General features: G+C 32.7%; 1 protein-coding gene across 1 annotated transcript in view; it reads left to right on the top strand.

Annotated features, from left to right (window-relative positions):
• LOC145246761 (kelch-like protein 6) overlaps window positions 1-14,054 on the top strand; it is a 44,338-nt gene that overhangs the window by 13,909 nt on the left and 16,375 nt on the right. The window contains exons 2-3 of the mRNA XM_080108533.1: window positions 4,736-5,814; window positions 12,146-12,335. Coding sequence (XP_079964659.1) covers window positions 4,737-5,814; window positions 12,146-12,335 — 1,268 coding nt within the window. The 5' untranslated portion in view covers window position 4,736. The remainder of the gene's footprint in view (window positions 1-4,735; window positions 5,815-12,145; window positions 12,336-14,054) is intronic.

The raw sequence follows: 14,054 nt of genomic DNA on the forward strand, positions 1-14,054 counted from the left end.
TTTATTTTGAAAGTCTATAATAATGTTGACTTAATTTATTGGAACTGCTTATTATTTAGGAAAAAAAAACAAAACAAAAAACATTTTGTTATATCAAATTTTATCGTACACATGAAACGCCGAAATAATAACAGCAATTGACCGGAAAATATAGTCGCCATTTTTATAAACTAGTTGAGAATAAAGCCAAAGATTACTTGAGTTCATAAATTTTTAAAGGGCAGACCTCATTTATCATTTTTTAAAATATTGTTACCATTTAAATTAATTTTTTGTATCGGATATGCCAAACTGATATTTATTGACAGTAACCATTCGTTTTAGACGGAGACCGGACACTGTCTGGCAGACAGTTATTTTATTCTTTGTTTTTTTAAATTTTTTATTACTTTCCTTCTCACCGGTTGTTTGCCAATATTAAAAATTAAAATCGTACAAATAAAATTCACATGATGAAAGCATATAAATAGGATTTGAATATTGCAATTAATTGTACACTGAAATGTACACCATAATTATTTGCAGCTATTGAGAAGCATGGAAAATTTTATGTGGAACTTTATTTTGAGCAGAGAAACTTCTATCAACCAACTTGGATTAACATTAAATGACAGAGTTGACATGTTGGGTGCCAAGCTATTCTTACACAAAAAACTAGCAACAAACAAGGGTGGAAAGAAGTTGGTCAGTCGATCACATCATCAAAACATGCTTAATACATGTCATTGCCAACCAGGCAGTAGAGTGCACTCAACTCAACAACGAGGTGCATCCGGTATAGGTTTATAGTTAGGCGCCTTCTCTGGAATTTATGCAAGAAAAATCGTTTGTAGTATAGGATACTAGAATTTTGCCTTTGATAAAAAATATATACCAGCATCTTCAGTATCATAACAATAACTTTAAAGGCATGATAGGTTGACCAGGCAATGTTAACCAAGTAGCAATATATATGAAAAAATTGAAATGGCTTAATATATTTCAATAATTGCATACATAGAAAGAGCTTGATAAACTAAGAAAGAATCTTTTTAAATTTTTAAAATCCACTTAAAATTAAGTTATGACTTTTTGTGCCGTCCACGTTTGGATATTTTTCCCTCTTTGAGACCATATGCATTTTATATATATTATTTAATTGGAATTCATTATTGAGATGAGTATTATTCATTAATTTATTTATTGCGGACCATTATCCTCATCTTTCTTAGTTGGCCGAAACGTGAAACAGCAACCAAGAAAGATGAGGATAATAGTCTGCAATAAATAAATTAATACGTATGCATTTTGTTACATTTTTTTTACACTACTTTTTCAGTAAAAATGTTATATCTTTGTTAAAACACAAGATTAAACAATTAAATTTACCAAATTAAATTAAATTTAAAGTGTATTTTTGTGCAAGGAATCAGAATATACTACTGAAAATCTAAAAAAAAATAAATGGTTTCCAACTAATTTGCAGTAAATGCAGATAAATATGCTGCAATTACTTAAAAATGCCATGTATCCATTAAAAGAAAAGAAATTGCAGAACTCCAAGCTGAATTGTCTACATTCTATGCACAAAAAACTGAAATCGAAATCTAGAACTGTTTAAAAATGGATATATTGCAATATTTCTTTGGTATTATTGTAGATTAATACCTTCAGTTACCTTCCCCGCCATCTGACCACCTATCCAAAATATGTGTGAACACCTTGAAAAACTTTAATGAAAGATAAACAAAAATTATTTTAGAATTTAATGTAAAATGATTTGCTGTTTTGAACCATTCCAGTATTTTAAGGCAGTTAACCATTTTTTAAATTTTTTTATGTGAAATGCATCCTGGGCGTTTTTTTTTCTTTTTCTTTCTTTCTAAAAGGCGATTATTTGTGGTTTTAAGAGGGTGTTAGTGCAATTATGAGAGGGTGGGAAGGTTACCACTCTAACTTTGGGTTAATGGTAGGGCTAAGGGAAATTGTGTGAACATCCTGAAGACTTGATAGAAACAAAACAAAAACAATTTTAGAATTTAGAGTGGGGGTTGGTTTCACATAAATTTAATATGAATAATTCATAATTTCGAGACCATTCTAAATTTTTAGGACAGTTGATCAATTTATTTTATTTTTTTTTGTGGGAGATAAATCTTGTGAACTTTTCTTTAAGGAAAAATCTTTTTTTAATTTTTTATTTGATGCTTATATATAGCTTGGCTGAGGAATTTTGTTAGGTGTGGAGCTTGCCACTCGGACTTAGCATTATTGTTAGGGCTAAAGAAGGTTTTCCACTCATACCTAGGGTTAGAGATAGGATTAAGGCAGTTTTTTTTTTTTGTTTTGCTTTCACCCATTGGGAAACTTTACAAGAATTACGATAAACAGACAAAAATTAATGTTATTTAAAACAAGTGATGTCGCTCTAACAGAAAACATGACGTTTGGAATAGTATCACATTTTTTGCCCACCTATTTAAACATAAGAAAAAAGCTTTTTCTAAAGCTGACAAATTGTTCACAAATTTTGAATGAATTTTATTTTATTTTTAATTACATTTCATGTCTTTTACTACTTTATAATCATTTAAAATTGCAGGAAACAAGTAGTTTCCAAGATATGAAGAAATTATAGTTTAAAAAATTGTGGAATCACTTTTCTATATTAATTTAACATAAAATGAGCACCCACTTTATGGCCTCCTTTTTTTGGTTCGGGGAGGGGGAGGGGTCAATATAAAATTGGTAATTGTGTTCTGGTAGACCAACACAAAACCTACCTTTAAAAACTTGTTTTCTAGGGTGTACTGAAAACGAATATTGCATTTAAATTTTCTGCAAATAATTAGTTTTTCGGATATTAAGCAATGTAATTCTTTGTTATAAGTGGTGGCCATTGTTGTACGTGCAAGAGCGCATATTTTTGCCACCACTTATAACATTAAGAATTGCATTGCTTAATATCTGGACAACTACTTATTTGCAGAAAATTTAATTTATTCGTTTTTCAGCACACCCTAGAAAACAAGTTGTTTAGGGTATGTTTTGTGTTGATCTACCAGGATACAATTACCCATTTTACGTTGACCCCCCGCCCCCCCCAAAAAAAAGAGGCCATAAAATGGCGGCTCATTTTATGTTAAAATATAGAAAAGTGATCCCCCACTTTTGAAACTAAAATTTCTTCATATCTTGGAAACTACTTGTTTCCTGGAGTTTTAAACATTTTCGTTTTCAGCACTCTCGGAAACCTACAATAGTGGTAGTTTTAAAGAAGTTTTTGAGGATAGAAAGATGCTGCACCGTTACCAAATATTTAAAGATCGATTTTGCATTTTTTCTTTTTTTTTTTTATATAATTGGCTAGATTAGTTTCCATTCAATAATAATCTGCTGAAAACCTTATAAAAAAGACAGAAAGTAAAAAAATAGAGATCGGTATGTACCGCTCATACACATGAACCAAATTTTAAAAATGTGGTCAAAAAGTGGTCAAATTTTTAAAATATTTATATGGTTGATAACAAGATAGCTCTAAAAATGTAAGAAAATTTTTTTATAATCAGATTTTCAATTTAAAAAAAATATTCGATCTAGAATAAAAATCAACAGCAAAAAAAAGTGTCTGTTTAGAGCCGTGCTATTGCTGCTGCTGATGCTATTTCTAATACTACAAGACGGTCTACACCCAAACTCAAAACGATTTTTTTCCAGATGTCATGATTTTAAATTACTAGCTCATACAAGAGAAAACAACATACAATTATACTTTTAATGGGTAAAAACAGTAAAAAGATTGTTTTATTTAACAGTGGGTGTCCAAAGAAATTTTTTTTTTTTTTTTCAAAATTTTCAATACTCATGTTGAAGTCTTTTATTTAACACATCAAAAAAAACGAGTGGTCAAAAGTATTTTAGACACCCCAAACTATTAAAGTGACATCTTTTCTGGTTAGTTCCCGAATTTCATGACAAAATTCTTAATACAAATGTGGTATGAGCTTTATAAAACCTTACAGAAAATGCCATTTTATGATGTTCAGGTTTGCATCACTTAATTTACTTAAAACTCTAAAAATATATAGTGTACATTTTTATTTATTAATTCATTTGGAAGTATATTCATTTTCAAACAAAATGGTAGTATTTTGATGATTTAAAGTGCTTTGGTTTGTAAAATATGACTATTTTAGCAGAAGCCCCATTGAAATCTGTCATCCATGTATATTGCGAGTACCAGTTGAAGAACCACTTTGTTATGCAGCTGGTCAGCGAAGTATTTCTGCAAGATGTGAAAGTTGTTTGGGTATCTGTCAATAGAAATGCATCTTCTTGGTAAATGGCGACGTTTAACTACAAAATTTTTCACGATTACTATTTCTGCTGCTGTTTCATGACTACCATACCATCTTTGTTTCTATCTGTTGTTGCATACTCACCAATGTCTGCAGTTAATCTAACAGATTCTTTATCTTCCTCCAATTGAAACCAGTGGATTGCCACAAAACCAACTGCAGCAATAGTGTGTGGCAAGCACATTATCCTCAAAGAGTGAAAGTTAATTTAACTTTGGTCTTCGTTTTCCTCTGACGCTGTATGAAACAAGTGAACTGCCAGAATGCGAATTGTGTAAAAGCCTTTCAGATTTCAAATTTTAATATTCATTTTATAACAATAGAAAAAAAAAATGCCATCCTATTTCTTATTACATAATTTGTGTTTCATCTTTTGATTATTATTTTTTTAATTTCAGGATGCTTTTTAATTATGAAACTGATTCTGCTACTGTTGCCACTTCTACTGCTGTTACTTCCACTGCTGCTGTCGCCGAAGCCAGTGTCGATATAGGTGACAAAGATGAAGCTCAGGTTGTAAGGAAGTTTTGCGATGAGGCTGATCGCTCCAAAACTATGCTCAATGGCTTCGCCCGCCTCTATGAAAAGAACCTCTTCACAGATGTCATCTTGTGTGCCGGGCGGCGAGAGTTTCCATGTCATAAGAATGTGCTGGCCATCTCCAGTCCATATTTCATGGCCATGTTCACCAACGACATGGCTGAAAAGAACCAGGAGAAGATAACCTTGCGTTCGATTGACTCTCAGACGGCCCAGCTAGTGCTTGACTACATCTATACAGGTACCGTTGTGCTGTCAAAGGAGACGGTCCAGGAGTTGCTATCGGCAGCCAACATATTTCAGCTGGTGTCATTGAAGAATGGCTGTGCGTCGTTTATGATGCACCATGTGCATATCAGCAATTGCATTGGTGTCTATTTCTTTGCCCTTGCACATGGCTGCATCTCGCTAGCAAACGTTGCCAAGGACCTCATCAACCAGCAATTCTCCACCCTGTATCATGAGAGTGAGTTCCTCTCTCTGCCGGCCGACAAAGTTGTGGAAATCATTAGCGACGACAACCTGTGCATCATCCAGGAGGAGACCGTTTACGAGGCGTGCATGGCCTGGCTGAAGCACAATCTCACCGATCGGATCAGCTCTCTGGACATCATCTTGAATCATGTTCGTTTTGCCAATATTGACTCGTATTATTTCTGTGATAAAATTGACTCTGACAAGACTCTGCTGAGTTACGACAACGTTCAAAACACACTGCGCAATGTGCGGCTTTACTACATGCTGAAGAATCGGCATTTAGAGTTGGGTCTTAATCTAATGCCACGCACCGGCATGAACTTCAAACGAGGCATTATTATCATAGCCAACCCGTATGCAGAAGATGCGCAGCGCAAATATGGAGCTATGGAGATCTTGTCCCCTAAAACTGGCTGTGTTCGTTATGTATGTAAATTACCTCAGGCTCTTTGTACACCTGGTAAGTAAACTATTTTTTAGTAAATGCGAAGTTTACAAGGTAAGGCATAAAGATTCGCCACATAAGTGGATCTAAAAAAAAGAATAAACTTGCATTTTAAAAGAAAAAAAGTCTCATTAAATTTCTTAGTTTGGTTGGCCATTTTTACAATAGCCAATAAAACCAAAAAAAAAAAAAAAAGATGAAAAAAATGTTACCAAAGGCAAGATAAGTTACTCTTTTACCTACCTGGATATGATTTTTGTGTTTTACCAAAGGCAAGATAAGTTACTCTTTTACCTACCTGGATATGATTTTTTGTGTTTATAAGTTATTTTGATGTACTTAATTACTTTGAAAAAAAGTAGTGTCAAGTCTGTTGAATTATGATTTTTTAAAAATGGCTGTTTCGTTATATAGTCATTTTGACCCTCGATAATTGCTCAAAAATCGAAAATTAAACAAAATACTAATAGAAACCTATCCAATAAATGTCACCAATTGTGTGAAAATGTAATGTTCTTACCAGTATTTTGTTTAATGTTAATATTTGATTTTTGAGTGATTGAGGGTGTAAATAGCTGTAATTTTCTTTTGTTCTAATTCTAACTTAATAGATGTGGCACTAGTTTTGTTTCCAACTAAATGCATTAAAATAAGTTACAACACAAAATTTATCTAGGTATCTTGTTTTTGGTAATATTTATTTTATTTTCACTCACTTTTGTTTTGTTGGTTATTGTAATAAATGTCCAGTTGGTTTTAATAAGTTTAAAAAGTTATAACAGCCAAATACTGACCATTGTTAGCAATACATTGATAGAATCATTCCTGGAAGTCATCAAGACACTTCGTGTCATCTTTTTTTTTTGAAGATGTCATAAAACGTTTTCTTTCAAATATGCTCAAAAATATCACAAGAACTTAAATCTGGCCTTGACCGCTGCTTCACTTTCTTCCTTAAATGAATCAAATGCTCAAGAGACATTTTCCTCAACACGATGAGGATTGATAATGAAATGATAACCAAACCCGCTCTTCTAGCATCAATTCGATTTAGTGTTGACTCCAAAGATAGGAGACCTTTTATGTCCCACTCGTATATTACAATAGAAAAATACAGGCATGAAAAGTAATATGGTTAAGCTTAAACATGGAAAAGAAAAGGACAAGATATTCTAGTAAAAAATATAATAAATTTATAACTTAAAATATTGAAGCATTAAGAATTGATTATATAATGTTAAATTGAAATCAACAAAAATTCTTAATGCTGCAATATTTTAAGTTATAAATTTATTATATTTTTTACTAGAATATCTTGTCCTTTTCTTTTCCATGTTTAAGCTTCACCATATTATTTTTGATGCTCGCATTTTTCTATTGTAATCCATTTTTCCAGGCTTCCAGTAAATTCACTTGTTCTTTGTTTAATTTCAGTCTTATTTTTTCGCCCCATAAACATAATATACACATATGTAATAAAAATGTATGGCATTCGTCTGCTTTCATTCTCTCTATTTCACTTGTTATTTCTCGTTTCGCGAAAGCAGTGAATTAGAGCAACACTAATTGCTGAAGCAACGTGGATACTATAGAAACCAGTCATCACCTCCTTACGAATTTTTACGATTTTGAACACCTGTAAATTCATAACTTTGGTTTAATTGAACAAAAAATTGAAATTTTTTTTTCACAATATAGCTGAAAAGGTGATCTATGAACTGTAATTATTGTTTGAAATTTGGTTGAAAAATGAGTGAGCGGTGAAGCTTTAAAGCAGTTCTAAATGACTAAAACTGCCACTTTATCATATATTCAAACCTTACCGTGTTTGAATGATACATACACTATAATACGCATTTCAAGAGAGATTGATTCCCTTTTTCTTTTTTTTTTTTTACTTGCTAGTCACCACTTAAAGGCCACTTGAGGATAAGGATTAATGAGTGTTCAGTAGTCACTGAGACAACAGTGGTGAAAATTGTGTAGAAGTGGATTATTTAGGGGTGGGAGTGGGCTTAACAAGAACTCGTTTACATTGGACTTGAAGATGACCCTGGAAAGCAGGCCAGTGCAACAGAGTTCAACAGGTGGGTAATTCTAGAAAACAAGCTTTATTGATGGAATTTGCATTTAGATTTAGGCACGGATAGAGAGTGGGGGGAAACTGTTGATGATCGTTGTAGCTAGACAAGTTAGAAAAGTGTTTTTTGTGAAAGTTTGGCAAGGGGGTATCATAGATTAAGCTCAGACAAGCACTGCCATGAAAATAACGATAGAGCAGCTGACAACATCTCTTCTGTGGTAAAGAGGTTGCAGGGAAGAAGAAAAAAATGCATCACCTATTGGGTTTTGAAGCCGGTTTTGACCTTTGTTAAGGCAGGATAGGTTGCTCCGAGCGACTTCCGCCAAGGTATGGCAACAATACTCTATTTTATGACATCTCAGGCTCTTGTACAGGTAGCGGATTGCATCGGGAGTTAAATACCTTCTGGAGCAGTAAAATGACACAACCATTTTTTTCAGCCATCTTGGCAACAGATTTGATGCAAGTCTTCCATTTCAGGTCAGAAGTAAATTTCAGACCCAGAAGTTTGTCAAAACAGGCAGCCTTTTTTAGACAAGGGCCATTCATATCAATTTGGGCCAAGTGAGGATCAGTGTTTATGGTGAAAAGATAAACCCTTGATTTTGGATGTGTTAAAATTAACCACCTGTTGCACTACATGCTCAACGTCTGAGGAGAGAAACGCAGAGATCTTGGTTGTTGTTAGCCTTTGAAATTTTGCCATAGATCGTAGTGTCATCTTAATATATGTTGATAAATGAAATTAAAATGTGATTTGGGAGATCACTGATAAGGAAGAGAGTTTGGCCCAGGATCGATCGCTGAGGCATGCCAGTATTGATGCTTTGAGTTTCAGACTTTTGCCTATTGGCGACTACTTGTATGAACCTATCGGAGAGAAGATATTTCCAGATATTCCATAGCTGGAAATCTTATGAAATAGACCTTTATGCCAAACCCTATCAAATGCCTTTGATATGTCAAGATCTATTGCTCTTGAGATGAAACCCCTGTCAATAGATTGACTAATTCTATGTGAAGTTAGTCAGTAGATCAGCTGTAGATTTCACTGGACAGAAACCATATTGCTTGTTGCTGAGTAGGTTGTTTTTGCTGAGGTGGTTGACAATTTCTCTATTTGAGCAACTTGCTCCTGACACACAGAAGACTAGTTGGTCTGTACTGAGATGCAGAAGACTAATTGGTCTGTACTGAGATGCAAAAGACAGATCTCCACCACTATTTTTAAATATTGGGAAAACTAATGAGGTTTTCCAAAGTATTGGGAAGCAGTTCTCATTTATGCATCAATTGAACAACTTTGCAAGAATGGGTGCTAGTTCCGGTTGCAGCTTTTTGAGTACTATAACTGAAATATTTTCAGGGCCAGTAGCTTTGCTGGCATCAAGGTTCTTGATGAACATGGCAATTTCATGAACAGATATGTGGATATCACTCAGATTATTTTCAATCTTGGGAGGAAATTTGGGAGGTAGGAGACCATAATTGCATAGGGTTTAATTTGCTGCAAAGTTTTTGGCTTTGTCAGATGCTATTGAAATCACCTCAGGCTCATTGATAATAGTCAGGATAGAGGACGCACATCTATTTAAAACCTTTGTTATTCACCAAAACTTGTGAGAACCAAACTTCTGTTCTACTTATGACTTGATAGACTAAGCACCCAACACTCTTTTGAAGTGATTGCTGGCAGTTCTATAGGCAATTTTAGTTTTAAAACATCTATTATGTTGAAAGCAATGGAAGCAGTGGTTTCTGTATGCAATGGCAGCAGCATATTTAGGAGTGTACCAAGGATGGCTGTTCAGTTTCTGTTGAAAGTTTTTGGAGGGTATGTAACTGTCTATGCCAATAATTAACCAATCAGTTAAGTCAGACGTTATATCAGATGCGTTCTTTTTAAACATAGAGCATAGGGATAGTTTCGATACAACTGTTCAGAAACCATCTCAGTCAGTCATCGAGTATCAGTACACTGTTCGATGGACAGAAGAGTTTTGCATCACTTTAATGAAAATTAAGATATACTGATATGAAACTTTGTTTAGAATCTTTATTACAATTTTGATCAAAATTCATTCTGATTTTGACTCTAAAAAATGTCTAAAATTTAAGCTTAGGATGGAACTGGATTCAACTACCCAATCATTTGAATCTATTGTTACCTCTACCTGTAGACTTTTGTATTGAGCCAATCATCGGGATTTATTTGCACAAGGTTCAGTTACTTCTATTTCCTGTTCTATTATTCTGTTTTGCATAGGTGATATGCTTAATAGTTGATTCTATTATTCTGTTTTGCATAGGTGATATGCTTAATAGTTGATTCTATTATTCTGTTTTGCATAGGTGATATGCTTAATAGTTGATTCTATTATTCTGTTTTGCATAGGTGATATGCTTAATAGTTGATTCTATTATTCTGTTTTGCATAGGTGATATGCTTAATAGTTGATTCTATTATTCTGTTTTGCATAGGTGATATGCCTTTTTTTATCTATCAAATTAATAGTTGATTCTATTTGAACTTATGTATCTAGAATACATTATTATTTTTTTATTTTTCCTTAGTTAAAATTTATTTTGTGTATACAGCTTTTTGCTATTTCATTTAAACAGTTTAAAAATTTTGAAGGTTTTTGAATTTTAGAATCTCTAATTTCTTGTTTAGGACTAATCTACATAAGTTGTTTAAATTTCTACATGTACTTGCCTGTTGCATTATTTTCCAATCATGAAAATTTGCATCAAGCCTTTGAAAATGTTAAAAGTATTTTTTTTCATACTTTTTGATAACCTATCTTGAGATACTTGACAAAATCTCATCATATAAAAAATAAAAAAACATTTTTCATATTTTATTTTATTTTAATTATCAATGGTAATTGTCAGTATTTTTTCTGGACAAAAATTTTAATTCAATTTTTAAACATTTTTCAGAATTGAATACATTTAAAGATTACTTAGTGAATTTATGCAAACTTTCATTGTTTTATATTTTATACAAGTAAAAGTATTCTACATTGTATTTTAATGTTATTAACTATAGATTTTAGTTTTTACTATTAGTTCAATAATTTATTGAATCCTTATCAGCAATTTAAAATTCAGTTTTAAAAAATGGTACTTGTACAACAGGTACAAACACTTATGTACTTACATATCATGTCAAAATTAGTATAAATTTCTAAAATTCTGAAAAGATCCAGTAGAAAAATAATTACAAGTAAAAATAGAAATTATCAAGTTTGATTGTATATTTTAATGTGGAAATGTTGTGCGACCGATTCTGTATGACAAACTGATTTATCTCCCTTGAAATCTGCCATTTAAAAAAACTAGAAAATTTTCAACCACTAGTATCTGTTTATTTTTTATTTTTATTTTTTTGGTGAAAAATAGATCTAGCACATCTAGATCATTTTTCAAAGCTTTTGGAATTTATACTAATTTCGACATGACACATTTGCATGGAATGTTTCTTTTTTTATTTGGAACGCATTTTTTGGAAATTCAGTTTTATTGCACAGGCATCAAAATAATTAAATGAATTGTTTTTGGAATTGGAATTTTGGCTAAAATTTTGGTTCTTCATTATTGTAGTGAAATTTGAAATATTGCATTTCAAGCAATACTAATTGTATCTTCGGAATTGTCATCTCGCAGTAATGAAAATATTAAAAAATTATGAAAAACAATAAGAAAGAAAATTAATTATTAATGAAAACAATTTTTAAAGACAATTAGCGAAAATTAAGTTTTGCTAAATTGTCTAAAGATTTTTAGTTTTCAGAAAAGATTTACCTCCCTTTTGTTACAATTAGAACTGTTTTTTTTTTTTTTTTTTTTTTTTTTCTCAAAATTCAATTTTTACTAATTGTCTTTGAAAACTATTTTCATTAATAATTAATTTTCTACCTTATCATTTTTTGTAATTTTTGGATATGTTAATTACTGTGACATGACAATTCAGTAAATACCAATGGTTTCACTTGAAATTCAATTTTTCAAATTTCACTACAATAATGAAGAAGAACCCAAATTTTTCCCATACCACAAAACATTCTGATTCCCAATTCCATTTAACACTATTATATCCCTATTTTATATTCTGTGAGCTTGTAGGTATAAATGTAAAATCGATTATTAATGAAAAGACAAGATGGACAAAGAGACAATATAAATACACTTTTGTATGAATAGAAAAAACATTTTTGTTTGCCTCTCAATGACTAAATTTTCCTTTTTTTTCCCCCTCAGGATGTGCTGTGACAGGCGATAATCAAATCTACGTAGCTGGTGGTACATTACGTAAAGTTAATTACCGAGGTTCCCAACCTGAGGGCCTGTCGAGCAATTTGGTCATGTTTGATCAAGTTAGTGCTACCTGGGTGGTCAAAGCTAGAATGAAAAGCCCACGTTCTCAATTTTGTCTAACTGTTGTTGATGGGTAAGTTGCTAGAACTAACATAGAAAAAAAAAAAAGTTTAGAAAAAAAATTCTCTACTTGCAAGATTGGATACCATTTCAGTAAATAGAATTAACCAGCATGTTCAAGTTCTGTCAGATTTATTATGGTCACTTATTCACTAATATTATTGTTGTTTTTTTTTGTTTTTGTTTTTTTTTCTTTTTTTTTTAAATTGAATTTTTTTTTTATTTTTAAGTCTTGTTCATCCCAAATAAGACACCTTGCCACTTGAACGTAAGAGGCTACTATTTGAGACCATGTGAGGAAGTGAATGACATGTCTGTTCACATTACATTTAAACTTCTGCATGTTAGTACAATCAGGGAAGCAGGAAGGGAATTCCAAACTCTAGCAGTCCAAGAGAAGAAGCTAATAGAATAGAAGACTTTCCGGCATCTAGGGACATCTACAATGAGGGGGTGGGATTTTGTTGTTAGATGGTTTGTTGGAGGTATGAATGTTGAAGAGGTACAAGTGTGGAGGTACGAGTTCATCAGGGTACATTTTCTCTCACCTTGGCAAAGTTAAAAAAATTCTGTGTTAATTAAAATAAACAATTGTTTACAAACACATATTGTTTTTTTGCATCATCTCTAATTACAACATTATTGAATGACTGAGCTCTTAAAAAAAATTGGTTCCTGGAATATTAAAATTTTTGGTTCGGCGATTTTCAAATTTCTAGCCCCTTTTTGTGGTAACACGCTTCCTGAGAATTCTTCCTTGAAGCTCCTTGGCCTAACATTCACAGACAATATGAACTGGAACAAATACATTGAGTACATTGCAAAGGCTGCTGCAAGGAAGTTGGGTTCTCTCTATCATCTTAGAAGACTACTCACACCTGAGAGTATCCTGTACCTCTCCAAAGCCACCATTTACCCAGGCATGGAATATTGTTGTGACATCTGGACTGGTGCATCTTTCTCCCTCTTGGATAGGGTCCAAAAAAGAGTCTTCAATCTAATAGGTCTCACTTTGTCAACTAAGCTTCAACCCGTCCCATTGCCGCAATGTTACATCTGTGTCTGTTTTAGAATTATTTTAATGGAATGTGCTCTAATGAACTCATTGCACTTGTGTCCCCTCGGCATACATATCCCCGACCAACCCGCTTAGCAACAAAATTACACCCCTTCACTTTTGAGGTCCCTAAATGCTAGAAAGCTTTCTATTCTAATAGTTTCTTCTCTCGAACGGCTAAACTTTCAAATTCTTTACTTGCTTCCCTGACTGTACTGATATGAAGAAATTTAAACGTAATGAAAACCAACATCTTGTTAATCTTTCCTAGGCATGGTCCCAAATAGTTGGTTTACATTACATTTAAACTTTTGCATATCAATACAGCCAGGAAAGCAGGAAGGGAATTCCAAAATCTAACTGCCCGAAGGAAGAAACTATTAGAATAGAAAGTTTTCTGGCATTTAGGGACCTCAACAGTGAAGAGTGAGTTTTTGTTGCTAAGTGGGTTTGTTGACGACATGTATGTTGAGGGGGCACAAGTGCAACGAGTTCATCAGAGCACATTCTATTAAAATATTTGTAAAACAAGCATAGAGATGCAACATTGTAGTGATGGGACAGGGATTGGAGCTTAGTTGATAAAGTGGGACTTATTAGATTGGAAACTTATTTGAACCCTATCTAAGAGGGAAAGACTAGTGGTAGATGCATCAGCCCATATGTGGCAACAAT

The sequence above is a fragment of the Euprymna scolopes genome, chromosome 24, assembly GCF_053919585.1.
Source record: "Euprymna scolopes isolate OS-2025 chromosome 24, ASM5391958v1, whole genome shotgun sequence".
Lineage (NCBI taxonomy): Eukaryota > Metazoa > Mollusca > Cephalopoda > Sepiida > Sepiolidae > Euprymna > Euprymna scolopes.